Source organism: Esox lucius, chromosome 1, assembly GCF_011004845.1.
Source record: "Esox lucius isolate fEsoLuc1 chromosome 1, fEsoLuc1.pri, whole genome shotgun sequence".
NCBI lineage: Eukaryota > Metazoa > Chordata > Actinopteri > Esociformes > Esocidae > Esox > Esox lucius.
The window spans coordinates 2,353,975-2,381,391 of record NC_047569.1 but is presented as its reverse complement, the minus strand read 5'-3'; the positions used below and the strand labels follow the sequence as shown (position 1 = coordinate 2,381,391).

Sequence of the window (27,417 nt, the reverse complement as noted above, 5' to 3'; positions counted from 1 at the left end):
TTATAAATAGATATAACTGCATTGGGTTCATGTTTATAATAACATTATAGGGGGTTTGTGGTATTTTGCCATAATACACAGTTAAGGGCTATATATCCAGACAATGTGTGATGCCTAAGAACATTTCTTAGCTGTGGTATACTGACCATATAACACACCCCTCATATTTCTTAATTATAATTATATCATTGTTTTTTAAATATATGATATGGTGTGACTGAAATAATTTTGATACCAGAGCCCCTGGTTCCCCTTGGTCGCCTTTTCCCCCTTTATGTCCGGGACGTCCAGGGACTCCCTGAAAAAAGCATTGGGGAAAAAAACAAATACAGGCAAGCAAAAAAACTGAGTATCACCCCAAAGAAATACAGTGAAATTGGATCCAGTCTTTTCTGTTCGGTCCTGTAAAGATCATTAAAATATTCGATTCAAAATACTACTCCCATGTGGTTGAAAACTCGTCTGTTTAGTGTAAAGGTATACTCACAGGCTGGCCTGCACACCCCTTCTCTCCTGTATCACCAGGCTCCCCCTGCAATCAGAAGGTCCGATCACTGTTCAACTGGACTTGTGTGACAATATAATGTACAGTATACCGGTAAAGACGATGAACTGAATTGGTGATTACAAGGGTGTAGGAGCCGGGGAGGATGTCACCCTCAGTATAAATTGTCCCCATCCCCCTCTAATGTTATCTTGCGTAATACCTTTATTTTGAAAAAAGTTAGATGTTTGAACTTGTCACATCCCCATCGCCACCCGATCCAACATTCTCATTCCTTCTTTCATGATGAGCAGTGATTAGAACAGTGTGTGCAGGCGGGCTAAGTGGATTACTGTAGCCATAAGTTTTGTTTTCACAGTAAATACAACAAGTATAAAATCTCCGTCTTAGGCTTAGTCTTCACCAGGGTCTCCATGTAGCTAGCCAAGTAATGGGCGAGCCACCACCAGTCAAGAATGGAGTGTAAGTTAGGGGTGGGCGGATCGATCCCAAAATATTAATACTACAGATACTATATCTCATTTTTGAAGATTCATTCTAGCGTCAATAGGATCGATACCAGTTTCAGTTTCTTTTTGTACCCATTTCATCAAAGAGTAGAACTGTCTGTGTGTCACTCAGGGCGAACGACATGCTGTTAACGTAAACACATCTTAAGTGCTTCTCCAGCTCCACTGCTGTTGCTTATGATGGTGCACTCAATCAATGAACATACAGTATCTCACAAAAGTGAGTACACCCCTCATATTTTTGTAAATATTTGAGTATATCTGTTCATGTGACAACACTGAAGATATGATACTTTGCTACAATGTAAATTAGTGAGAGCACAGCTTGTACAATAGTGTAAATTTGCTGTCCCCTCAAAATAACACAACACACAGCCATTCATGTCTAAACAGCTGTACACCCCTAAGTGAAAATGTCCAAATTGGGCCCAAAGTGTCCAGCCCTGCCTTAAACCTCTTAGGCATGGTGTTCACCAGAGCTTCACAGGTTGCCACTGAAGTCCTTTTCCACTCCTCCGTGACAACATCACAGAGCTGGTGGATGTTAGAGACTGTGCGCTCCTTTTGAGGATAACCCACAGATGCTCAATAGGGTTTAGGTCTGGAGACTTCAGTATGTCACAGTACAAGTGCTCAAACCATATGCCACACGCTGCATCAAATTGGTCTGCATGGCTGTCGTCCCAGATGGAAGCCTCTTCTAAAGAAAGCCTGCAAACAGTTTGCTGAAGACAAGCAGACTAAGGACATGGATTACTGAAAACATGTCCTTTGGTCTGATGAGACCAATATAAACGTATTTGGTTCAGATGGTGTCAAGCGTGTGTGGCGACAACCAGGTGAGGAATGCAAGTGTGTCATGCCTACAATCAAGCATGGTGGTGGGAGTGTCATGGTCTGGGGCTGCATGAGTGCTGCCGGCACTAGGGAGCTACAGTTCATTGAGGGAACCATGAATGCCAACATGTACTGTGGCATACTGAAGCAGAGCATGATCCCCTCCCTTCGGAGACTGGGCCGCAGGGCAGTATTCCAACATGATAATGACCCCAAACACACCTCCAAGATGACCACTGCCTTGCTAAAAAAACTGAGGGTAAAGGTGATGGACTGGCCAAGCATGTCTCCAGACCTAAACCCTATTGAGCATCTGTGGGGCATCCTTAAACGGAAGGTGGAGGAGTGCAGGGTCTCCAACATCCACCAGCGTGGAAGAGGCCTCCAGCGGCAACCTGTGTAGCTCTGGTGCCCAAGAGGGTTAAGGCAGTGCAGGAAAATAATGGTGGCCACACAAAATATTGACACTTTGGGCCCAATTTTGACATTTTCACTTAGGGGTGAACTCACATTTGTTGCCAGCAGTATAAACATGAATGGCTGTGTTGTGTTATTTTGAGGGGACAGCAAATTTACACAGTTATACAAGCTGTTTACTCACTACTTTACATTGTAGCAAAGTGTAAATTCTTCAGTGTTGTCACATGAAAAGATATAATCAAATATTTACAAAAATGTGAGGGGTGTACTCACTTTTGTGAGATACTGTAGGTATGGGTCCTAAAAGTGTGTTCAATATTTTAATATTTTTTTAATTATTTGGTTTATGCTATGCATGCTCATGGCAAGAAATTGATAGACATGAACAAAGAGGCAAGGAGGGAGAGAAAGAGGCCACAAACCAACAGGTAAATCATTGATTAGTGCCACGCCAAGGTAGACTGTTGATCTGTCGTCATGTAAATCAAGCAGTCATTAAATACGATCTCTGAAAAAAGGACATCATCTGAATTTAGGGGTGTACTGTATGTCTTTACTTCATGCAGGAGTGAGGCAGTCATAACAATAACACTGGTTAGAAAGGCAGATATTAATTCAAGGTGGTCTATAGGAGCAGATTGGAAAACTTTAAGCTGGACTAACATGCCTGAAAGAGATGTTACCAACATCATTGCTGTATTAGTTATTTTTTATTGATTAGTCCTATCAAAGAACAGTGAACTACATTCTGGTGTGATACATTAACATTCACACTGTAGTCAAATGTGTCCCCCCCAATATCAGTCACTCTTACACCCTTGGGTGACTATAATAAAGCTTTTTGTCATTGTGTAGTGGTAAAGGTTTTAAATATGCGCCTACATATTGCATGCACAGAAATTAAATGTGTGTGTGAAACAGAGTATTTAAAATGGGGCTTACTTTTAGCTCCTTCGAACCCTCTGCATAAAGCTTTATGCCCTTTTGCCCAGGTATCCCAGGAGGTCCTTGGTCACCCTGAGAATACATTGAAAATATCTGTTAATATAATGTATTTTAGATTGGATTAGCACAAATCCATCCCCAAATCTTAACTATATAGTATGCTAAATATAATTCCCTGATACAAGAGATTCAAAGACCAGACCTTTCCTCTGATGCACATCACAACAAGCCATTATTTTTCACCAACCAGGAATTACTTGTCAGGAATGTATGCGCCCTGAAAACAGTGACGACTGAGCTTGTACAGGCATGTGCACAGATCGACCTCAGGGGGTGTTGGGCCCCTACCCCTTGCCCCTCAGACTCAACAATTGTGCGCATTGGTGCCCAAATGCTATCTGTGTGACACACATCATTTACCTTGGTTTCCCCTGGTCACAGAGATGAAGATATAATGTAAGACACCATTTGGGAGCCCCATAATCAGCTATACTGAGGCAGGATAATATGAAAAGGAGAGTTGTACTTTCCAGCATGTGACCATGGGAAACATTTAAATTACACTGTTCTAATACCAGTACTAAATAAGTGCTCACCTTTTCACCTATTGGGCCTGGAATTACAGTACTTTGTCCTTCTTGACCCTGAAACAGAAACAGTGAAATACCCTTCTAAAGGATAGGAACTAAATAAAACACATTTGCTGCTATCAAATTATTATTGTTAGTTTAGTAAAGTGAACAAATTCTTCTGTTTTTTTGAAGCACTGAGATTCTATAAAAGGCACTATAAAAATGGAATAAATTTTGATTAAGACTATAAATATTATTATAACTGTTAAAACATGTACACTTCAATGTTGTGAGGCTTACCTTCTCTCCTTGTACACCTGGAAATCCAGGTCTTCCCTGGAAATATTAATAATTAATCATCATTTTGAGTTTTGATTTAAACATATAGGATTAGCACATGGACATTGTATTAATAAAACAGGACATATTTAGGAAATAATTGACATTTATGACAAAAAAAGGAAACACAACTTTGCTAATAAATTATTTAAAGAGAGCATTCATATAATTAACCAAAATTAACTGACCGGATTCCCGCTTGGTCCCATCGGACCAGGAAGACCCGGCCCTCCAGGTAAACCTTGTGTTCCCTAAAAAAAAAAGTGACTAGTTAGTCAATTTACAAATTGAGCAATTTGGCCTGTAACTGTTAGTTGTTAAGTGACTAATTAGACCCTTCATTTTCCCCTTCAACTGAGTATGCAACAGTTTTCCTCTGAGCAAAGTGGAATCCCACTGTTAATTTTTTTATTTATGTGAAAGATGCAGTACCTCCCAAATTAATTAACTTACTAAGGTGAACATTTTTGAAAATGTGTGGTGGAAAATGTAAGTATTTTATGTCTGTTTTAATGTTTAAAAGTGGAACATGAATTGCATTATTCAAGCCTTAGAACCTCCCCCCCTACACTGAAAACTTCAGTGTGAGGAACTCAAATGATAGAAAGATAATCGGAAAGTAACTTATCATTGTTTAAATGCATTTAAATTTAAATGCCATACACCCTACTAAATCAATTAGTTTTCACAAAATTGTATGGTCAATATGATGGACATGTCTCAAAGTACAATCTAATAAAAATGTTCCAGGCCGGTTTGCTTCCTAACCACCCTCCATTTAGAATCATGCCTCATACTCATTTGATTTGATAAGAATTTAAATTGTTTGAATTGTCGCTCACCATATCCACACTCCCTAAATTCCAAAGAGTTACATACTTTTACTGTAATTCTGAGAAATTTGAATGACATGTTAACATTATAAAATATGCAAAACATGTCAAACCGTTTTGTAATTGAATGTTAGTTCAAGTAGGCTCTTGTAATGGGGAAGGTCTTCTAACCTTGACACCCGCTCTTCCTGGTGGTCCACAAGTTCCAACAACCTCAGCCATGGGGGCGAAGGAATAGGAGTCTCCCTGTAGGGGCAATACAATCTTATACATATAGTAGATCACCGCAAAGCAGAGAAATCATTCAGAGGGTCAGTGGAGATATGGTCATTGTACAACAAACATCCACTGAACTACAACCTTACTGTACCTTAAGTCCTGGAAATCCAGGAATGCCCTTCAAAAAAATAGATGTGTGAGCTGCACATAAAGTAAATTAGGTACTTCACATAACAAGTTTACACTAAAAGCTGAACAAGACAAAATGGGAATAACTATCAGTTAAGGTTTATCATTATATTGACTGAGATCACAGGACAGACAGTTATGATGATGACAATTTCAGGTGATAACAGACAATTAAGTGCCTAGGTTGTGACACCATGGCCATTTGGCTTCTTATTATACTGATATCTCAACCAGAAAGGCAGAATCAACAGTCTTGGATCTGCAGCACTGTGAGACAATTTCCTGACACTTTTATCCTAAAAAACTCTTCAGTTTGTGATAATGGCAAGCTTACAAAAAACATGGTGCTGCAATAATACTTGCCAATTAGGCAACAACGATGGATTCACACCACATTACTTGCCTGTAAGAAGAACTAAAAAAATTTATTAAAGAATCCACATATAGAATCGAGTTGTAAACCTATTACCAGCATATACCATTTCACAAACCTGTTGAGTGATACTACTGAACAAAATCAATTGGCATATTCTAATTAATGACAGCTGTATGATAACTAGCTGGTAAAGAGACATGTACTGTCTATTGTTTAGTGCAATTTCACCGAATATTGGCAGCACTTACTGGTAATCCAACAATTCCTGGCACCCCAGGTAACCCTGGGTAACCACCGTCACCCTGAAACACACATTAACAAGGCAATAGACGTGTATCAACTGAGTGTTTAATTGTGTTTCCATATTTTTTTTAACTTCTTTAATTATGTTGTTCATTTTAAGAGACCATATGTTAATTGAGAAAGGAAAACTTGGACAGTGGTAATAGCAAAATCTACTTAATCAACAATGTCAAAATTTATAATTAGTGTTTTAGCAGTTCACTGATGAAACCCTATTGAATTTGTTCCGGTTCATTATTAGGGTTTCAGCAGTTCAACGACATCTCCTCCGAGACCACCGAACGGATTTGCATGCCGTTTGGTGTGAAGGACCTTTGAATCATTGTCTTTAAAAGTTGTATAAGGAAAGTTGATATCTCAAACAATATGGCTGAAATCAGCCACTGAAATTGATGTGGGCGGGTCTATGACTATATAAGGCCATAAATCAACATGGGAATATCTGACAGCTACCAAAAATCTGCCAAATATGTCAGAAACATATAACTTTCTGAAGATGTTAATCACTAAATGAGGTAACTCAGCCAAACATTCTTCAGTTTAGCAAGCTAAACCTTTTCCTATTCAAAGTCAATATTAGGAATTCAACCATATCATTTTGGCCACTGTTTGCCTGTGACAATAGAGGAAGAAGAGTTTAGCTGTCACTCAGGTGGCTAGCAAGCTCAAGGCAAGGTGGCTAATGCAGGGTGACTAACGCAGGGTGTCTTACACTAGGTGGCTAACGATAGGTGGCTAAAGCAAGGTGGGTAACACTAGGTGGCTAACACAAGATGGCTAATATACGCACTCCTCCTTCCACATTATCACACACATTATATTCTCTCTTCACACACAATACACACTCTCCTCCTCCCACTCCTCAACAAGACACACTCTTTGCTCCACACATATATTCCTACCCTCACCTCTACTCCCTCCCTCCAAATACACTTTCTTTCGTCTCTCTTTACACGCACTCTTATATCTCCACATAAAATCACACACACACATTCTCATGTCACTCAGCATATAGACATTCCTATTTTCACCCAAGAAACCTGACTCCTCCCCCACAAACACTATGTCCAATATCTTAACACATAACACATACACACATTCTCCACTCTATACACACATGGTTTTTGCCAGACTGCGTAAGCGAAGCCGGCCAATCCCTTGATAGGCTATCCCTTGTTAAAAAGTGTAGTGGTTAAAGACATAGACTGCCATGCAGCCAACCGCTGTTCCAGCCTCACTGCAGACAAAACAAATTACATATTCGGATTTGTTCAGAATAAACAAAAACTTCACTGACTGCAACCTTCAGTAGCTGTGTTATACCGTATGTATCCATAATGGAGAAGCCCTCATCTGGTTGTTTCTTCTCAAATGTCAAATCACAGTGTTCCAAGCATAAAACACACAGTCCAATGTGGACAGCTCTATCAAATGGGTGAGGTCCTGCCCCATTGCATTTGGATGACGCACAACTTCACACCATCCAAATGAAATGACGATGCATAAGTGTACACAATGCAAATGCAATATTTATTTATGTATTTATATATTTAAGTATTTAATTATTTATATATTTATGTATATATGTATTTATATATTTAAATATTTCATATTATGGCACATTTAGTCCTCCTTACAGATGGAGCAAGCTGTCGAGGATGGGGGCATAGATGAAGAAACAACACCTGAATAAATTTTTAGTAGACTTTTTTAGTAGTACCAACTTTAGTGTGGTAGGATAAGTTATTTTGGTATTGTGTAAAAAAAATCCTCAAGTGGTACCAATACATTCAGTGATTCAAATCTTCATTCACTGAGGTCAGGGGAGGTTCCATAACATTGTATACCAAACCATACATGCATAGGACTCCAAATAAGTAGCTATAGTTTAACATCCATTCTCATACAATTTCTAGACATTTGTTATAACATGATTGGTTCAAAACATTTATACTCTGATGATTGTGACACAAAAAGAGAAAAAGATTAGGAATAGAATTTCCATCATCGCAGTACTGATTTCTAAGATTTGATTTAGGTCTACAGTTAAAGTATATTTTAACATGTAAAGATGTATTACATGTAAAGACAGATGTGGCTTGTAATATAAAGACTGAGTTTGAGATACTTACTTTCTTTCATTAACTTTCAAAGCAATCTTCAGGTAAATAATAATGTTCTGAAGACAGAACCGTTATACAGTTTTGATTTGTTGTATACTCCAAAGGCTGATATATTTTTTGCCAGACCGCGTAAGCGGAGCCGGCCTAGAAGAGCAAATATCTCTTACCGACCAACAGAGTCAAATATAGGTTCTGCGAATCTACTCACAGTCAAAACAAAGTATGCATTTAGATTAGTTCCAGATAGACAAAAACTTTGCTGGCTATAACCTTCAGTATCAACATTGTAGTAAGCCTAAAATAAAACTATTTACAGTTATATTGCGACTGTTTCTGGTACATTGTATGCATCCGTGCATGCTTTTTGGTTCAGGATAGACAAAAACTTAGCTGGCTACCAAATTCAGTAGCTAAGTTATTGTAAGCCTAAACAAAAACTGTTTGCGGTTATACAGTATTACGACTATTTCTGGGGGATTTTCGAAGTATGCATACGTGCATGCTTTTTGGGTCAGGATAGACAAACATTTTGCTGGCTACATTCAACAGTCAGTAGCTACGTTATAGTAAGCCTAAATTAAACTTTACAGATATATTGTGACTGTTTCTTGGGGGTAATACTATAGGCTTTATCATAACCCCTTGGGCAGTGAAAGAGTTGGTGTTTCCACGATTCTCTCATCTTTTCACGAGAAAATAAGTTATCATCACCTATAAATATTGTATCAATGTCATTCACGAATGAAAAACACATTTTGTGCCATGAAATGAAATAGCTTTGGCAGGGAAAAGTTATTCTTCAGTCTCGCTAGCAATTGCTCAATTCTTATGACTATTCCTAGGAAGTTAATAGATACTAGTAATCCTTTAACTGGCTAATAAACTGTTAAAACGGCCAGTGGCAAAAGCCATAGTTCATAGATGCTATTTGTGGTGGAAGTAAACTTAAAAATAAATATTGTACACTCACCTTGTAAATTCACCTGCATACATTCACCTAAAGGATTATTAGGAACATCATACTAATACTGTGTTTGACCCCCTTTCGCCTTCAGAACTGCCTTAATTCTACGTGGGATTGATTCTACAAGGTGCTGAAAGCATTCTTTAGAAATGTTGGCCCATATTGATAGGATAGCATCTTGCAGTTGATGGAGATTTGTGGGATGCACATCCAGGGCACGAAGCTCCCGTTCCACCACATCCCAAAGATGCTCTATTGGGTTGAGATCTGGTGACTGTGGGGGCCATTTCAGTACAGTGAACTCATTGTCATCTTCAAGGAACCAATTTGAAATGATTCGAGCTTTGTGACATGGTGCATTATCCTGCTGGAAGTAGCCATCAGAGGATGGGTACATGGTGGTCATAAAGGGATGGACATGGTCAGAAACAATGCTCAGGTAGGCCGTGGCATTTAAACGATGCCAATTGGCACTAAGGGGCCTAAAGTGTGCCAAGAAAACATCCCTCACACCATTACACCACCACCACCAGCCTGCAATTTTGGTGAGCTTGTGCAAATTGTAGCCTCTTTTTTCTATTTGTAGTGGAGATGAGTGGTACCCGGTGGGGTCTTCTGCTGTTGTAGCCCATCCTCAAGGTTGTGCATGTTGTGGCTTCACAAATGCTTTGCTGCATACCTCAGTTGTAACGAGTGGTTATTTCAGTCAAAGTTACTCTTCTATCAGCTTGAATCATTCGGCCCATTCTCCTCTGACCTCTAGCATCAACAAGGCATTTTCGCCCACAGGACTGCCGCATTCTGGATGTTTTTCCCTTTTCACACCATTCTTTGTAAACCCTAGAAATGGTTGTGCGTGAAAATCCCAGTAACTGAGCAGATTGTGAAATACTCAGCCTGGGCCGTCTGGCACCAACAACCATGCCACGCTCAAAATTGCTTAAATCACCTTTCTTTCCCATTCTGACATTCAGTTTGGAGTTCAGGAGATTTTCTCGACCAGGACCACACCCCTAAAAGCATTGAAGCAACTGCCATGTGATTGGTTGATTAGATAATTGCATTAATGAGAAATTCAACAGGTGTTCCTAATAATTCTTTAGGTGAGTGTATAAGGTAATATAGTTAACAATCTATTCTGTGAAAAAGAACAGACAAGAATAACAATGGAATGGACATTAAACCTAAAATGTACCGACTAGATTGTTACCTTATGTATTTCAATGATGGTTTTTATTTTGAAAAAGAAAATCTGAGTTAGCACTGCTATCATAATATCCTGCTGCTAGAAGAACGGTAATTAAGCCTTGAATGGCCAAAAAGGATTTTTTCAGGATAGGTCCTTCATCTCCTGGGAATCCCTGGTCATGGGACCATGTTTTGGAGCAACATATGCTGCCATCCAGAAAAAAACTTTGCTGGCTACCACCTTCAGTAGCTACATCAGAAACCAAATGAAACTGTTTACTGTTACATAGCGACTAATTCTGGTGGATTTTCAAATAATGTTTTGGATTTGTTCAGGATAGACAAAAACTTTGCTAACTACACGATTCTCTCGTCTTTTCACTTGATGAAAAAGTCTGTTATCGTCACCTATATTGATACAGTAGTTATTGTACAGTAGTTATTGTATCAATGTCATTCACGAATGGCTAATTAAAAATGGCCAGTGGCAAAAGCCATACAATTCATAAATGCTGTTTGTGGTGGAGGAAAACATAATATGAAATGTTACTCAGTTTAACACTATCTATTGCGCGCCTGCTGAACTAGGCTTGCCTGCTTTCTTGTTCATTAACCAAATTGGTCTGTTTCAATGGCTTTCCTTTGAGGTCACTTGTGTTGTTTTGCACCAGAAGTACCAGTTACTTTTCTTATCCTGAACAGGCTGTGATATTCAGTATCTTTGTACGTCCGTAACAAAATGTTACAAATGTTTCAGTTACGTTTCTTGTACTTCATGAAAATGGTATTTAAGGTCTTCTTCATAACGTTACTTACAGTACCAATAGGGGATGTAATTGTGTGTATGTTCAGGCAACGATAATAACATTACTAACTAACGTCATTAGGTCTTTCAGATGCCCCCACATTTCTACGTCCTGAATAGACTTGGGACGTAAATTTCGTCAGCTGATGCCACAGGTATATACAGACGATGTTTCACAAATACATAACCATGACTTTGTGGAGACTACAAAGCCGTTGAGGTCACGTCCTGGAATGTAATTGACAACATCATTTTAAGTAATCCTCATAACGTTACTTACAGTACCAATAGAGGACATTCACGTGCCCGTTCAGGCAACTTTTATGATGTTACTAACTTACGTCATTAGGCCTTTCAGAGGCCCCCACATTTCTACGTCCTGAATAGATTTGAGATGTAAATTTCGTCAGCTGACACCACAAGTACGTACAGATGACGTTTCACAACTATGTAACCGTGACTTCGCGGAGACTAAAATAACGTTGAAGTCACATCCTGGAACGTAACTTTGGTAGCTGCGATGTTCATCATATAATCATATTTTTATATGCCTTGAGCAAAGTTCCATTATATGCCAATTCATTATTATTATAGCCTGAAATGAATGAAAATTTAATTTATATAGAATTTCCCCATCGTCTCCACGCTATTCCCTTTCAGATGCTACCATGGTATAAATATGCTTTTTATACTTTTAATGAAAAGTGTAAGGGATATAAGTCTAGAAGCAAGGAGGTACCTTTGTCCCATTGCATCCTGGGGTTCCTGGTGGACCCATTGGTCCTTCATTTCCTGGGAATCCCTGGAAAGGAGAAAGTCATGGGGTCATGATTTTTGAGCAACATATGCTGCCATCCAGACAATGTTTTTATCTGGGAAGGCCTTGCTTATTTCAGCAAGAAAATGTCAAACCACATTCTGCACGTTTTACAATAGAATGGCTGCATAGTAAAAGGGTCTGGGTGCTAAACTGGCCTGCCTGCATTCCAGAACTGTCACCCATTGAAAGCATTTGCTGCATTATGAAAGGGAAAAATACGACAAGGGAGACCACGGAGACTAGAGCAATTGGTCTCCTCAGTTCCCAAACGCTTACAGAGTATTGTTAAAAGAAGAGGTGATGCAACACAGTGGTAAACATGTGTTAAATGTGTTTCTGGCAACACATTTAAAAGCGAGCAGGCAAAACACATGTCTTTTATTTCTTAAGGGATTCACATTCAACGGCAGGTCATAACAGAATGGCACAACCATAAAACAAAACATGGCAACAAAGAAAAAAATTTACTGAGCCCTGATCAAATGTCTGAATACCCTTAGTTCTTAATACTGTGTATTGCCCCCTTTAGTATCAATAACAGCATGCAATCTTTTGTAATAGTTGTCTATGAGGCCGCCAATTCTTGCAGGTGGTATTGCTGCCCATTCGTCTTGGCAAAATTCCTCCAGGTCATGCAAAGTCTTTGGTCATCTTGCATGAACCGCATGTTTGAGAACTCCCCAGAGTGTCTCGATGATACTAAGGTCAGGAGACTGTGCTGGCCACTCAAGAACCTTCACCTTTATTTTGACCCTCCAGTCAGCTTGGCCTTGTGCTTAGGATCATTGTCTTGCTGGAAAATCCAAGAGCATCCCATGCGCAGCTTTTATGCAGAAGAATGCAAATTGTCTGGCAGTATTTTCTGATAACATGCTGTATTTATCTTGCCATCAATTTTCACAAGATTCCCATGCCTTTAGAGCTCACACGCCCCCAAAACATAAGTGAGACTCCACCACGCTTCACAGTGGGGATGGTATTTTGTTCACTATAGGCCTTGTTGACCCCTCTCCAAACATAGCGCTTATGGTTGTGACGATAAAGCTCTATTTTGGTCTCGTCACTCCAAATTACAGTGTGCCAGAAGTTGTGAGGTATGTCAAGGCATATTGTAACTAGACTTTTTTATGGCATTGGCACAGTAAAGGCTTCTAATTTTTGTTCAAGAATCATCGTAATTGTGCTCCTTGAAACAACCACACCGTCTCTTTCCAGAGCAGCCTCTATTTCTCCTGAGGTTACCTGTGGGATTTTATTCGTATCCCGAACAATTCTTCTGGCAGTTTTGGTTGAAATCTTTCTTGGTCTACCTGACCTTGGCTTGGTATCAAAAGATCCCCAAATGTTCCACTTAATAAGTGATTGAACAGTACTGACTGGCATTTGCAAGGCTTTGGTTGTCTTTTTATATACTTTTCCATCTTTATAAAGTTCCATTACCTTGTTACGCAGGTCTTTTGAGTTATTTTCTGCTCCCCATGGCCCAGTATCTAGCCTGCTCAGAGCATCCACGTGAGAGCTAACAAACTCATTGACTATTTATACACAGACTGTAATTGCAATTTACCTTTTATTGCCATTTTCTACCTATGTGTTTCACCTTGTGTGTCTGTAACAAGGTTAAATATTCAAGGGTATGTAAACTTTTGATCAGGGTCATTTGGGTGATTTTTGTTATCAAAATCATTTAAAAAACTTTTTTTTGTATGATCAGTCATATTTTCAACACCAAAATGTCACAATTTCAATATGCAAACTTATGAGCACAACTGTATTAAAAAAAAACAGAATTTCTCAGTTTCAACATTTGATATGTTGTCTTTATATTATTTTCAATTAATTTGCACATCATTGCATTCTGTTTTTATTTGCATTTTATGCAGTGTCCCAACTTTTTCGGAAACAGGGTTGTATATTAAATCAGTTTGAGTCTATATTTTGGCACCAGAAGAGGGTCAAACCAATACTGACCAGAATCATTGAGATCAAAAGTATAGCAATAAATATGTGATCATTTGGGAGACAGCCTGATAGTAAAACGTACTGGCAGTCCAGGTGGTCCAGAGAATCCAATTTTCCCAGGGAGACCCTGTTAAAACAATATTTATTGTTAGAGCTTATTCTAGCAACAACATAAACGGAAAAAAACTGTGAAACAAAAGGCCTTTTTACACTGCATTGTTCTAAGCCCTTGGCCCCAGGATAAGACTGGCCCTGTGTTAGCTTAAGGTAAGTTCACATAATAATTTGTTAACCCTGGGCAAATGTTTAACCCTAGGCTAAGAATTCACACTTCTTTTCCTAAGCCCTGGGCTAACAGACAAATATAACACAAGACTATTTTACATTCTATGACAAGCTATAAATGTTACATTCTCTCTGGCATTCAAAATTCTAAGTATTTTATTTATCAAATGCACTGAATAACAGCATCATTCTGAACAATGGAATTCTTATTACATGGCACACGGCATGCCAATAATGTTACAAGTACATCACTGACACGCGCACGATCAGTGTTACACTACCACAATTCAATTAACGACATCATGGCATCGGTTGATCATCATGCCCATCCTGTCAACATTTACTTTGACAAATTTGTTAAAATTACTTCAATAAATGGAAACATGATGTGAAAATATGAACATGAGGCAGAGAATGTGACTAGAAAACCATTATACTTTCTTCGTTTTGGCAAGATTTACATCCAAAACAAGCTGCAATAATTATTTTGCTCTGATTTATCTGGAATAATGAGACAACAAAAGTTTTCAGTGGAAGGACCGAAACAATCCATTGTAGCTGAACACTTGCTTAGTCCTGGGCTAAAATCTCCATTAACCCAGGGCTTAGGAGGCTCTTAGGCCTAGGCTAAGTTGCAGTGTGAACACATATTGATTGAAACAATGAAGCACCCCAGTTAGGGCCTGGTTATGCACACCAATGAACACCCTCAGTAAATTAGGCACATTGTATTCAAAACATACTCCATACCCGTGATCCTTTAGGTCCAGACAATCCAGGAATGCCGGTATTTCCCTGTAAATCCAAATACATTTTAAGGAAATCTAACCACAAATGGTTATTGTTTATGTTTACAACATTTCTATGAAGTCAGACAAACACACCCAAAACCCACCTCTGAAATGTAATTAACAAGTATTGTGAGTCTGACCTTAGAGCCAATAGGTCCAGGAGGACCTTCATTCCCTGGATAACCAACCATTCCAGGCAACCCGTCAAAACCTGGAAACCCAGGTTCACCCTGTGGAGAGTGACAGATAAATATAGTTTTTTTTTAAGTACAAAGTTATATACAAAGATTATACTAAGATTATAATATAATAATATCATACTGTCTTATGTCACTAATTGTGAAGTCACCAAACAACAACAAAAATTGCGGCACTACCAAGTTAAGCTACAAAAAAATAGCTGATGCAGAATTCTTTGGTAATTGAACTCACAATACAATTAAGTAAAAACTAACTGATTGATGCCCCCCCACATACAACATTAAAAGCACTATGCAGTTAACAAAAAACTACCACCAACAGGTCCCCTAACCCACATCAAGGGAAAAGTACATTATTATATTTTATACATATATTTAAAATTGATTCTATGGTTTAAGTCGATGAGTCTATCTCAATGAGCAAAGATTAGGTGGCAGTATCCTGCAGCTGTTTAATTAACAGAGGTAACTTGACATAGTGATAATCTTGAGTTTGTGGGACAGATTGGTAATTGCTGAGGGCCACAGCACGAGGATAGGTGGCAGGTGCCTCTCACCTGCCTGAGGAAAGGTTTTGGAATGGGAAGGGTCAGCAAGTATTTTGCCTTCTTCACAGTCAACAATTCAAGCATAGTGCCTGAAGAGTATGGGCAAGGAGATTTTTTATTTTGGGGGGGAGGGGGGGGGGCTTTCTTTTGGTCATGAATGTTCTTTCCTTTAGTTTATTTTTAACATGGAAAAAAATACACCCAGCATAATTTATAAGAGTTCTGATTCTGTTCTGTCCACCTACGTGATGAACAAAAATTTTTTTTAAAAGATGTCGGGACACTGCATTATGGCATCAAAATTTAACATGAAAACATTTTAAATAGGCAATTGTAGTAAAATAGTAAATTAATTAAAATGGGACTCCAAAATGTTCTACTTCAAGAACAGGACAGTTTGACGACAAAATAGCCATGTTTATACTCCTACAAATATGCTGTACTTTGTGTTAATTTACTATTTCTACTTTGCATGATTATTAAATAAGGGAATACATTTAAAAAAGTATATTATAACAGATGTAGAGTTGGATGATGTTATATAACTTACCTTACTGCCCTTAACTCCATCACAGTGACATATGGACTTCACAGTGCAGCTACAGTCCTGAGAACAAATGGCACAACAGTCACATCCAACTCATTCAGTTTCAAGTTTCAAGGTTTATTTGTCAAATGTACTGAACAGCACAGCGTCATCATGCACAATGAAATTCTTGTGACATGGCACCCAACAACTACGTAGTGAGATTTAAGAATATATGCAAAAATATAGGTTGACAGTAATAAATAATCATATTAAAACTAGAGAATAGCACATCCTGAAGAAAATGTGGTGTGTTTCCTAGCTGTCTAAAAATTATTTATGGTTTGAAATAATGTTTACCTATCGAAAGGTTTGTATTTTTAAGGTTCAAGAGATTCTGTTGGTGAGGGTAATTAGCATAAATTAGCAAACATGACAGATAAGCTCATAAAAGTTTTACTAATGACAGTATGTAGCTCGAAAGGTTCAAAATATACAGCCTAGTAGTTAAGACTTTACACTAATTATCATATTTAAAATAGATAACTGTTTCAACATTTCCAGTGGGGATAGCTTAAATGTGTGAAACAAAGTTGGTTTTCTGCCTGTAGCACGAACGGTTCAAAAGATAGAGCCTAATAGCTAATTAACGCTAATTATGCTAATTGCCATACGTAAAATAAATGTACATGTCATTCCATGAACAGGGGATACCTAACGTGGTGAAACAAAGTAGGTTTCATGTCTGTAGGTCGAACGGTTTCAAAGGTATAGTATAATAGTTAATGAATGCTAATTACACTTAAAAGCATACGTAAAATCAATAAAAGTTTTATTATATGAACTGGGAATAGCATAAACAGAGGAAACAATGTCGGTTTCGTATCTGTAGCTTGAACGTTTCAAAACGTAAAGCCTAGATGTTGACTTATGCTAATAACGCAAATTAGCATACGTAAAATCAATTACTGTTTAATAATTGATGTAGGGGTAGCCTAGACTGGTGTAACAATATTGGTTATGTGTTTGTAGCTTGAACGGTTCAAAAGATACAGCCTAATAGTTAATTAACTGTAAATATGCTAATTAGCATATGTAAAATCAATAAAGCTTTTATTATTTGTCCTGGGGTTAGTGTAAACTTTTGAATGAGGGTCCGTTTTTGTTCTGTAGCTTGAACGGTTCAAAAGATACAGCTTGAAAAGAAATTAATGCTGAATACGCTAATCAGCATAGGTAAAGATACAGCCTAGTACCTAGTCAACACTAATTATGCTAATTATGATAATAAGCATATGTAAAATCAGTAAACGTTTCATCATATAAACTGGGAATATGCTAAACGTGTGAAACAAAGTTATGTCCCTTACAATGTAAATTAGTAATTATAGAGTGAATTGTTTATAAACATGTAATATAATTCTTATTTAGGATAGCCTCAAACATTTGAAGTTGTTAGCATGAACATTTTTAATTGAAACCTCTGTATTACGTTGGGCCAGACTGAACATCTTGGCTTTGGTTTGGACTTGATAGCTTAAGCAATCTAGGAGGAGATGCGTCTAGAATTTTTGGACACTTTTTTCCCATTGAAATACATATTGATATAGTTTTAAAAGTATAATAGCTATCAAAAAGATCTGCTCAAGCAACCGCAGTTCGAGCATGTGGAACGTTTTGGAGTTTTTTTGGGTTTATAACTTTTACCATTTAGGCTGTAGAGCTAGAGGAATAACAACAATAATAAAAGTAAATTTCCTGAAGAAAATGTGTTTGCTAGCTGTTTAAAAAGTATTTATGGTTTGTTACTGGTTGAGGAGACTTATGGCCTGAGGGAAAAAACTGTTTTTGAGTTGTGAGGGAATTTTTTATAAACTACATATTTATGAATATATCAATATGCATGCACAACCACATGTTTTAGGGAATATTTTACCTATCGAAAGATTTGGAGTCTGTATTTCTAAAGGTTCAAGAGATAGTGTTGGTGAGGATAAGTAGCATACATTTGTATACATGACAGTTAAATCTCATATAAGTTTTACTACTGACAGATCTCATGTATGTAGCTCGAACAGATCAAAATGTTCAGGCTCGTAGTTAATTAACACTAATTATGTTAATTAGCATTCATAATATCGATAACCGTTTCATAAAATGCAGTAGGGATAGCTTAAAAATGTGATAACCGTACATACATAGACAAGTACATTTCCTGAAGAAAATGTGGCGTGCTTGCTTAGTTTTTAAAAAAAGTATTTATGGTTTGAAATATTGTTTACCTATCGTAAGGTTAATTAGCATAAATTAGCATACATGACATAGTTAAAGGTCATAAATGTTTTTACTCAGATTTAGTGTCTGTAGCTCAAACAGTTCATAAAATACAGCTTGGTATATAATTAACACTATTTACGCTATTTAGCATATGTAAAATCGATAACTGTTTCATAATTTCCAGTGGGGATAGCTTAAACATGTGAAAAAAATGTTAGTTTAAGAAACATGTGAAAAAAAGTATGGTTCAAAATATACAGCCTAACACTAATTATGCAAATTAGCATACATCAAATCAAACAACTTGTCCCAATTTGAAAAATGAATAAATAAATACAGCCAATCTGGGTTGTATTATTGAACATTAAGATATGGCAGTAATATGCCTAACAAAGTGAAATAGCAGCAATTGGTATAATAATATGCATAACAAAGTGAAATAGCAGCAATTGGTATAGTTATTCAATATTATGGATACATATGAGTGCAATAAGCTTATGGATGGTGGCATAGCACACTACAACTAGTTGTGAGAATTAAAAATATTTTTTTTTACACACAGCAAAAAATATCATGTGGATAAGGCAATAATATACATAACCCTGTACATAGCAGCAGTTTAAATAGAGTACTGTAAACTAGCAACAATATTGGTAGTAATATTGAAAATAGTAGATATGGCAGTAATATACATACAAAAATCTGAACAGATGTCAATTTTGAAAGAGTCGAATGGGGAGCATGAACAGTATGGTCGAAGCAATGAGTATTATAGATACATGAGTGTAATATGCTTAAAGGAATATTCTAATGCCCATTAAAAGTACCTGAAAAGGCATCAGAGCAACTGGAATGTTTGTTTGTGATCGGTAATACGCATGCATAACCACAAGTTTTAGGGAATATATTAACGAGTGATCCAACAACACTATGAGTTCTTAGATGATGCAGCCTACACACACACACACACACACACACACACACAGAAAGGCCTCAGAAAACATATGGCCTTGAGATTGAGGCAATTGGTCTTGATGCTCCATAGGGGTTTACGAGTGCAACTCAGCAGAACAGCATCCTGTGTCCAGATATTCATGGCCCTGAAATGTATGGCTTTTTGAGTTCAAGGAAAGTGTTACCCCAACATAAACCATGAGATCTTCAAGTTAAGTTAAGGACACTCAGGAAGTGATAAGGGGCAAGAGGTAAACTCCGCCCTAAAAGGAACTTCCAAAGAAGGATGGTCAGATGGTGTGATGGTTGGTCAGATGGCGTGATATTTGAAGATGTGGTATAAAGATACAGGGGCAAGAGATAAACCCTGCCTTAAAGGGGACATCCAAAGGTGATGATCATATGCGTGATGTTTGAAGATTTTGTATAAAAGCCATGGTCCTGAACTTAGAATTTTGGTGCATCTGCAGAAGGGCCTGGCTTTAATGTCTGTCATTGTTCTATGATTTTCATTAAAGTCTATTGGATTGACAAGTTCCTGAGTTGAAGTGCTTTTTCTTTTAGTCGTTGTGGATTTGGTTTTCCATGACAGAGTCTGGAAGTGTGTGCTCCAGTAGCGTCTACCAGACGGCAGCAGTGTGAACAGACCATAGCCTAGGTAACTGTGATCTTTGATGATTTTCCATGCTTTCCTCAGGCATCATGTATGGTAGATGGCTTGCACGGAGGAGGGATGGCAGCCAATGATGCGCTCCGCAGATTCTACCACCCTCTCGAAGGACTTGTGGTCTGCAGCAGAGCAGCTGCCATACAATGTAGTAATGCAGCCTGAGAGGATGATTTCAATGGCGCACAAGTCAGTGAGATTTTGCAGATATGACAAATTGAGTCTCCTCAGGAAGTATAGTCATTTTTGGGCAGTTTTCACTGCAGTGTTTGTTAACCCATACACTGTATTTCTGATCAATTTGATGTTATTTTAAATCAACAAAAAAATTGCTTTTCTTTTGAAAACAATGACATTTCTATGTGGCCCCAATCTTCTGAATGGTGGTGTATCCCAACAGGAATGTATAGTTTTCTGTCAGTCATATTCCACTACTGCGACTGGTATCCCAAGTCGCAGGAGTGGAAATGTTGTGTTTGATACTTGCTAGTGCTACCTTCTGTTAGAATGCAGAGTAGACATCTTATTATCCATGGTGTTTTATTGTCCCCAGTTGCATTGTTTTGGTAGCTTGTGAGATTGTGTGAAAACGGGATGTTAAAAATAAACCGCTTGGTTATGTTGCATGTACTGTGGCGAAACGGCCTATAACAACCCTGTGGCTGCACCAATAAACATCTACATCCATGACATCTGTGATTATGGATAGAGAAACTATACGGACATGGCTTGTTGACAGTAAGTGTCATGTTAACTACGCCTGCCTATGCGCTTGCTTGCACTGACACACAAGAAGCCAGTCTACCAACTAGTGCAGGTAATGTATTGCGCCATATTTACATCTTTAAAAGCAAGGTGTTGACTTGGTCTCCAAATTCTAATCCAATCAAGCATCTGGGGGGTGTGCTGGACAAACAAATTAGATCCATGGAGGCCCCACCTCGCAACTTACAGGACTAAAAGGATCTGCTGCTAAGTCTTAGCGCCAGATACCACAGGACACCTTCAGAGGTCTAGTGGAGTCCATGCCTTGACGGTCAGGGCTGTTTTGGGGGAAAAAGAGGGACCCAGACAATATTAGGCAGGTGGTCATAATGTTATGGCTGTTCAGTGGAGATTGGCTGTACATTTCTGTACATTTGTAGGGCCTAATAAACGAATGAAAATACTATAGCCTGCGCTCTTAAATATAATCGTTCTGTTTATTCTTTTCTTAATTGCTTTTTTTCACATGATAAGACATTTAATACAAACACATTCTTGTATTCTTCAAATTCATTAACATTTTAAAGAAACACATTTTTCAAACTCATTATTTTTTAGAATTTTCTATATAGTTTGATAACTACCTTGTAGATGAACTGTTGCTCTGGCTGGATGGAGATGTTGTGGAGGAGAATGTGTACGCTAATAGGGATGATTCGTATGCTAATGACGCCAAAAGACGGTCGGCTCTGGCGGAAAGCCCTGGTGGTTAAAGTTTTAAGAACATTGCTGCAATGACTGGAAATGGGTTAAGAACTGTCCAATGCATTATTAAAACCAAGAAGGATAGTGGTGACCCATCAACCTCACGGACAAAATATGAATAATCATGATTGGAGATCACTTACACTTGGTGAAGTCGCATAGTGAAGTTGAATTGTTAAAAAATTTACAATAAAAATGTTTAATTGTGAAAGTAAAAGTATTTCCACATGCACAATGAAACGAGAACTCACAGGATTGAGACTGAACAGCTGTGTGACCACAAGAAAAAAAACTTGTTAGTGAGACTAATCGGAAAGAAAGGCTTCAATTTCCTAGGGAGCATAAAGATTGGACTCGGGTGCAATGGAAAAAGGTAATGTGGTCAAATTATTCCAGATTTACGCTGTTCCAGAGCGATGAGCGATGGGTAAGAAGGTAAGTGCATGGAGCAATGCACCCACCATGCATAGTGCCCACTGTACAAGCCTCTGGAGGCAGTGTTATGATCTGGAGTTGCTTCAGTTGGTCAGGTCTAGGCGCAGCAACATTGTATGGCAATAAAATGAAGTCAGCCTGGATGTACTGAATGACCAGGTTATCCCATCAATGGATTTTTCTTTTTCTTCCCTGATGACACGGGCATATGGCAGGATGACAATGACAGGATTCATCGGGCTCAAATTGTGCAAGAGTGGTTCAGGGAGCAGGATAAATGGTTTTCCCACATTAATTGGCCAAGTCTTAGGGATGTGCTGCAGAAGACTTCTACAGAGTGGTTTGACTCTCCTGTTGTTAATATCAAGATCTCAAAATTAATGTAACTCTGGATAGAAATAAATGTAGTGAAGTTGCAAAAGGTTGTCGAAACAATGTCAAGGTGAAAGCGCTGTAATCAAAGCTAAAGACAGTCCAATTAAATCTTAGTGTGTGACTTTTTTTTTGGCCAGGCAGCGTAGATCAACATTACACAACACCAAGGTGCAGTTTTTGTAATGCTTCCATTTTCTGAAATGGATTGTAAGAACAATTTGTGCATTTAGCAAAGATTGGAATAATGTAACAAATACATTGTTACTTGCAATTTAAATAATAAGTTAACACTTTCCCTTAAGTTGACACTTTGCTATGTAAATACATATCAACAACAATGTAATTACCACAGGTATTTTATCTGTATAGGTTATTACACCTGTGTAATAATACAAAACATCCTATAGGAAGTTATTCCAAGTGTGTAATTACACATGATTTTTGTTTTAGTAATAACATTAATAATAAATGTCTTGTTAGACATGTAAATAAAACATTTTGGGCCAGGAAATAGTAACTTAAATTGGAAGAACATTTTATTCTACCATTAACACTAGAACCGACAGGCCTTTCAGACCCCCAATATCCACTGAAGCCAACAACGTTTGGTTTCATTAGCATACAAATCATCCTTATTGGACTATATATTCTCCTCTGCATCATTACCAGACAGCCACAGCATCACTTCATCTACTGTGTCGTTATCAAACAATATAGCAAATGGTATATATACACACTGCAAATATACGTAACGTTTATAGTTGAGCAGGACCCAAGTGCAGCACAAATGGCAAAGAAAAGGCTTTTAATGAGGGAATGGAGACAATAAAAAAAAACAAGAAAACTACAAGGAACGGCCAGGTGGTGGGGACGGACATAAATGAAGCATACAACACAATGACTGAGTAAGGGCTAACAGAAGAAGGCACACTACATAGGGAGCTAACAAGAACTAAACAACAAACAGGTGAAAAAGGGACAGGGCACATTAAGAAACAAAAGACAAAAACCAAACAAAACAGGCTACGTACAAAAACAAAAGCACCAAACGAAAAAGGAACCAAACAGAACCTAACAATATTCACAAATAATTAATTAGAATTTGTTTGTATTAAAAGTCTAATACATTTAAGGAATACAAGAATGTGGTTGTACTGAAGTTCTTGTCATTACAAAAAAACAATTATTTATATACGACTATAGAATTTTAAAACTATAATGTAGCCTACACCACACATACAGTGCACAAACAGACTAATCCATTCAATTGTTGCTTTTCTTTTAATGTTATTTTGATGAGATAGAAGGTGAAATAAGTAACATTATCAACCAATTTGTAAAGATCAGAGGATGTACGCATGATTATAGACATAATGCACGGAAACTAGATAAACATGATAAATTGCAAAGGATGAATAACAAATAAATAGCCCTATTTGTGCATGTTAACACTAGGACCGCCAAGCATTTCAAACTAACATTAACAGCAAGAGCCGAACGATGTTTTTCATCATTAGCATTTGAAATGGCCCAATTAGCATACACGTTCTCCTCCACAGCATCACCATCCAGCGAGAGCATCAGTTCATCTACTGAGTAGCCATCAAACTATATACAGCAGAATATTCAAAAAAATTATGAATTACAGAATTTGTTTGTTTTAAATGGTTAATGTTAAAAATGAACCCTAATGAATAATGAATAATGTTTGTATGGAAGGTCTTACAAAACGACAAAAAAAGAATACATAGAACAATTATTTCTAAGAACACAAGCTATAATATTTTCATTTATTTATTAGGCCCTCCAAATGTAAAAAAAAAAATATATACATATATATCTGTAGGTGACAATAATTGTCTATAGTTCACATGAATAAGTTATCTAAAAAGCGAGACAAGTCATTAGAAAAAGAAGAGTTCTAAAATGAATTGGCTATGTGAAGGGCGCGTCTTTGCAGCTCTCCCGGGGGTTTCTAGTGGGGTTATCAAGTTTATTTCAACGCTAATGCAAAGCTCTAGTGTTAATGAGTAGCATTTTGTGAATTATTATTTAACCAAATCGTTTTGTACAATATTAATATTCAGTTAAATAAGTAGAGAAAATTCAAAGAGAGATGATAGGATTTGTGTGTGATTTAGTTTCTCTTTCTCTCCTAATATAAATACAGTAACAGTGTAATAAGTTTGTTGAATTGGTGATTCCTAAAGAATGTGTAGTATTTTGTTAAGTGAATAATTTAAATTTACATTTTGATTAAATTAGCCAACACAAGAATCCTGAATCTGCTATTGAAAAATGGTAAAGTGTGATACATACGTTTAGTTGTCGAGTGGCCTATATCGTTTGTATTATGTTTCAATAATAGCCTAATTAAATTCATTCATTCATCTTCTTCCGCTTATCCGGGGCCGGGTCGCGAGGGCAGCAGTCTAAGCAGAGATGCCCAGACTCCCCTCTCCCCAGACACTTCCTCTAGCTCTTCCGGGGGGACACTGAGGCGTTCCCAGGCCAGCCGGGAGACATAGTCCCTCCAGCGTGTCCTAGGTCTTCCCCGTGGTCTCCTCTCGGTGGGACAGGGCCCGGAACACCTTCCCGGGAAGGCGTTCAGGAGGCATCCGGAACAGATGCCCAAGCCACCTCAGCTGACCCATCTCGATGTGGAGGAGCAGCGGCTCTACTCTGAGCTCCTCCCGGGTGATCGAGCGATTAAATTGTTGAATGGTAATGGAAATCTTGTATTTAATTTCTAAGTTCATTCGAATTCAACCAAGGCTCTATCATTCATCTGGGTGTATCGCACATTTATCCATTGACGTCATGCATTCAGTGAGGGGTGATTAGCACCCAGGGTTGGGTATGTTACTTTTTAAATGTAATCAGTTCGTTAGTGTGGATGGCATATCCTCTGACAAGTCAAAGGTATGCTTTGGAGTTCCTCAAGGCTCGGTTCTGGGCCCATTCCTTTTCTCACTATACATGCTCCCTCTGGGCAATGTAATCCGAAATCACAATATTAACTTTCACTGTTATGCTGATGACACACAGTTATATATTTCAATGAAGCATGGAGAAGCCCCTAAATTAGCTATTTTGGAAGCATGCGTTTCAGATATTAGGAAGTGGATGACAGAGAATTTCTTGCTCTTAAACTCAAATAAAACAGAAATGCTCCTTTTAGGACCCAAAAAACAAATAGCGTTGTTAGCAGATCTCACTGTGAACCTCGACGGCTGCATGGTCGTATCCCAAAAAACTGTAAAAAACCTTGGCGTTACCCTTGACCCTGACCTCTCCTTTGAAGAACATATAAAATATGTCTCAAGAGTTGCTTATTTTCATCTTCGAAACATTGCAAAAATTAGAAACTTCCTATCAAAAACTGATGCAGAAAAATTAATCCATGCTTTCGTTACTTCTAGATTAGATTACTGCAATGCTCTTATCTCTGGTTATCCAGACAAATTAATAAATAAACTTCAATTAGTGCTGCACACAGCTGCTAGAATCCTAACTAGAACTAAAAAATTTGAACACATTACTCCTGTCCTGGCATCCTTACATTGGCTGCCTGTTAGGGTTAGGGCTGATTTTAAGGTTTTACTCTTAACCTATAAATCAATACATGGACTTGCTCCTACCTACCTTGCTGAAATGATCCAGCCATATATACCTACACGTAACCTTAGATCGCAAGACGCAGGCCTTTTAATTGTACCTAGAATTTCTAAACAAACAATTGGCGGCAGGGCCTTTTCTCATAGAGCTCCACTCCTGTGGAATGATCTGCCAATTAAGGTTAGAAATGCAAACTCAGTGCAAACTTTCAAGTGTCTACTAAAAACGAATCTCTACAGCACGGTTTATAATTAGGTGTAGCATGGCCCGGGGGCGTGAAGGTGACCAGTAGGCTTGATACTGTCCACCCTTGCTGTCTTGCCAGGTGGGCTCTCGTCGCCACTGGGATGCCCTCCCTCCAATGCCCTTCGGGGGAAGAGTCACTGGCTTGTTGTTGACTCTCTATTGCGCACATGTGCAGTTGGGCTGTACGCTACTAGCAATACTCGGCCCTCATTCAGGGGGGTTGCGGTTGGTGGGTGTCCCTTTGGTTGATGCCTGGCAATGTGGTTGGATTGATTTCCTGCCTGTTGGGCCCTGTCCGGGGCCTCCCCCGGGTAGGGCCACAGTGTCACCGGACCCCCCCGTCTCAGTTTCCAAGGTGTTACGCTGCTATATTATTGTGCTGGGGGACATGAGGGATGTACTACTAACTTTTCTCAGTTTCCTCCAATTTTAAATTTTAGAAGGAGATGAGGTCCTGGTCCACACCTGCGGATTACCTGGTTTGGGGGGACCGTTGCTGTTCCTGTCCTTGTCCACCTGGTCATACTTCTGACCTAGTCTAAAATCAAATATACTCTGGATTTAGCCAAGAGAAATTTATTTATTATTCCAATTGGACTCTTAATATCTCACCCGGCACAGCCAGAAGAGGACTGGTCACCCCTCTGAGCCTGGGTCCTCTCTAGGTTTCTTCCTAAAATTCGACCTTCTTAGGGAGTTTTTCCTAGCCACTGAAATTCAACACTACTGTTGTTTGCTCCTTGGGGTTTAAGGCCGGGTGTCTCTGTAAAGCACTTTGTGACAACTGCTGTTGTAAAAAGCGCTTTATAAATAAATTTTGATTGATTGATTGATTGATTGTTACGGTTACAAGTTACCTGTCCACATTTGTAATCAGTAATGTAACTTTTTGATTACTCAATCTCTGATTTCATTGAATTACTTTTAGATTACTTTCATATTAAGAGGCATTGGAAAACCAATAGGAATAGCTTATAACCAACTGAACACCTTTTGCGGGATCAATCAATGTTAGAGTTTACATTGCTGGACAAAAACAGAATTAGCATTTTACCTTATGGTAAAAGTGCCTTTGGAAATGAGTTTCTAAACCATTGCTTTTTACTTCAATATGAT

At 38.2% G+C, this 27,417-nt stretch overlaps 1 protein-coding gene across 2 annotated transcripts in view; it reads right to left on the bottom strand.

Annotated features, from left to right (window-relative positions):
* col4a3 (collagen, type IV, alpha 3) overlaps positions 1 to 27,417 on the bottom strand; it is a 303,630-nt gene that overhangs the window by 233,632 nt on the left and 42,581 nt on the right. For both annotated transcript variants that reach the window (XM_029119708.2, XM_029119709.2), the window contains exons 2-15: positions 16,284 to 16,340; positions 15,126 to 15,215; positions 14,945 to 14,989; positions 13,992 to 14,036; positions 11,867 to 11,929; positions 5,993 to 6,046; positions 5,331 to 5,357; positions 5,132 to 5,206; positions 4,316 to 4,378; positions 4,089 to 4,124; positions 3,813 to 3,860; positions 3,214 to 3,288; positions 488 to 532; positions 236 to 298 (exon numbers count right to left, since the gene is read on the bottom strand). In XM_029119708.2, coding sequence (XP_028975541.2) covers positions 236 to 298; positions 488 to 532; positions 3,214 to 3,288; positions 3,813 to 3,860; positions 4,089 to 4,124; positions 4,316 to 4,378; positions 5,132 to 5,206; positions 5,331 to 5,357; positions 5,993 to 6,046; positions 11,867 to 11,929; positions 13,992 to 14,036; positions 14,945 to 14,989; positions 15,126 to 15,215; positions 16,284 to 16,340 — 786 coding nt within the window. The remainder of the gene's footprint in view (positions 1 to 235; positions 299 to 487; positions 533 to 3,213; positions 3,289 to 3,812; positions 3,861 to 4,088; positions 4,125 to 4,315; positions 4,379 to 5,131; positions 5,207 to 5,330; positions 5,358 to 5,992; positions 6,047 to 11,866; positions 11,930 to 13,991; positions 14,037 to 14,944; positions 14,990 to 15,125; positions 15,216 to 16,283; positions 16,341 to 27,417) is intronic.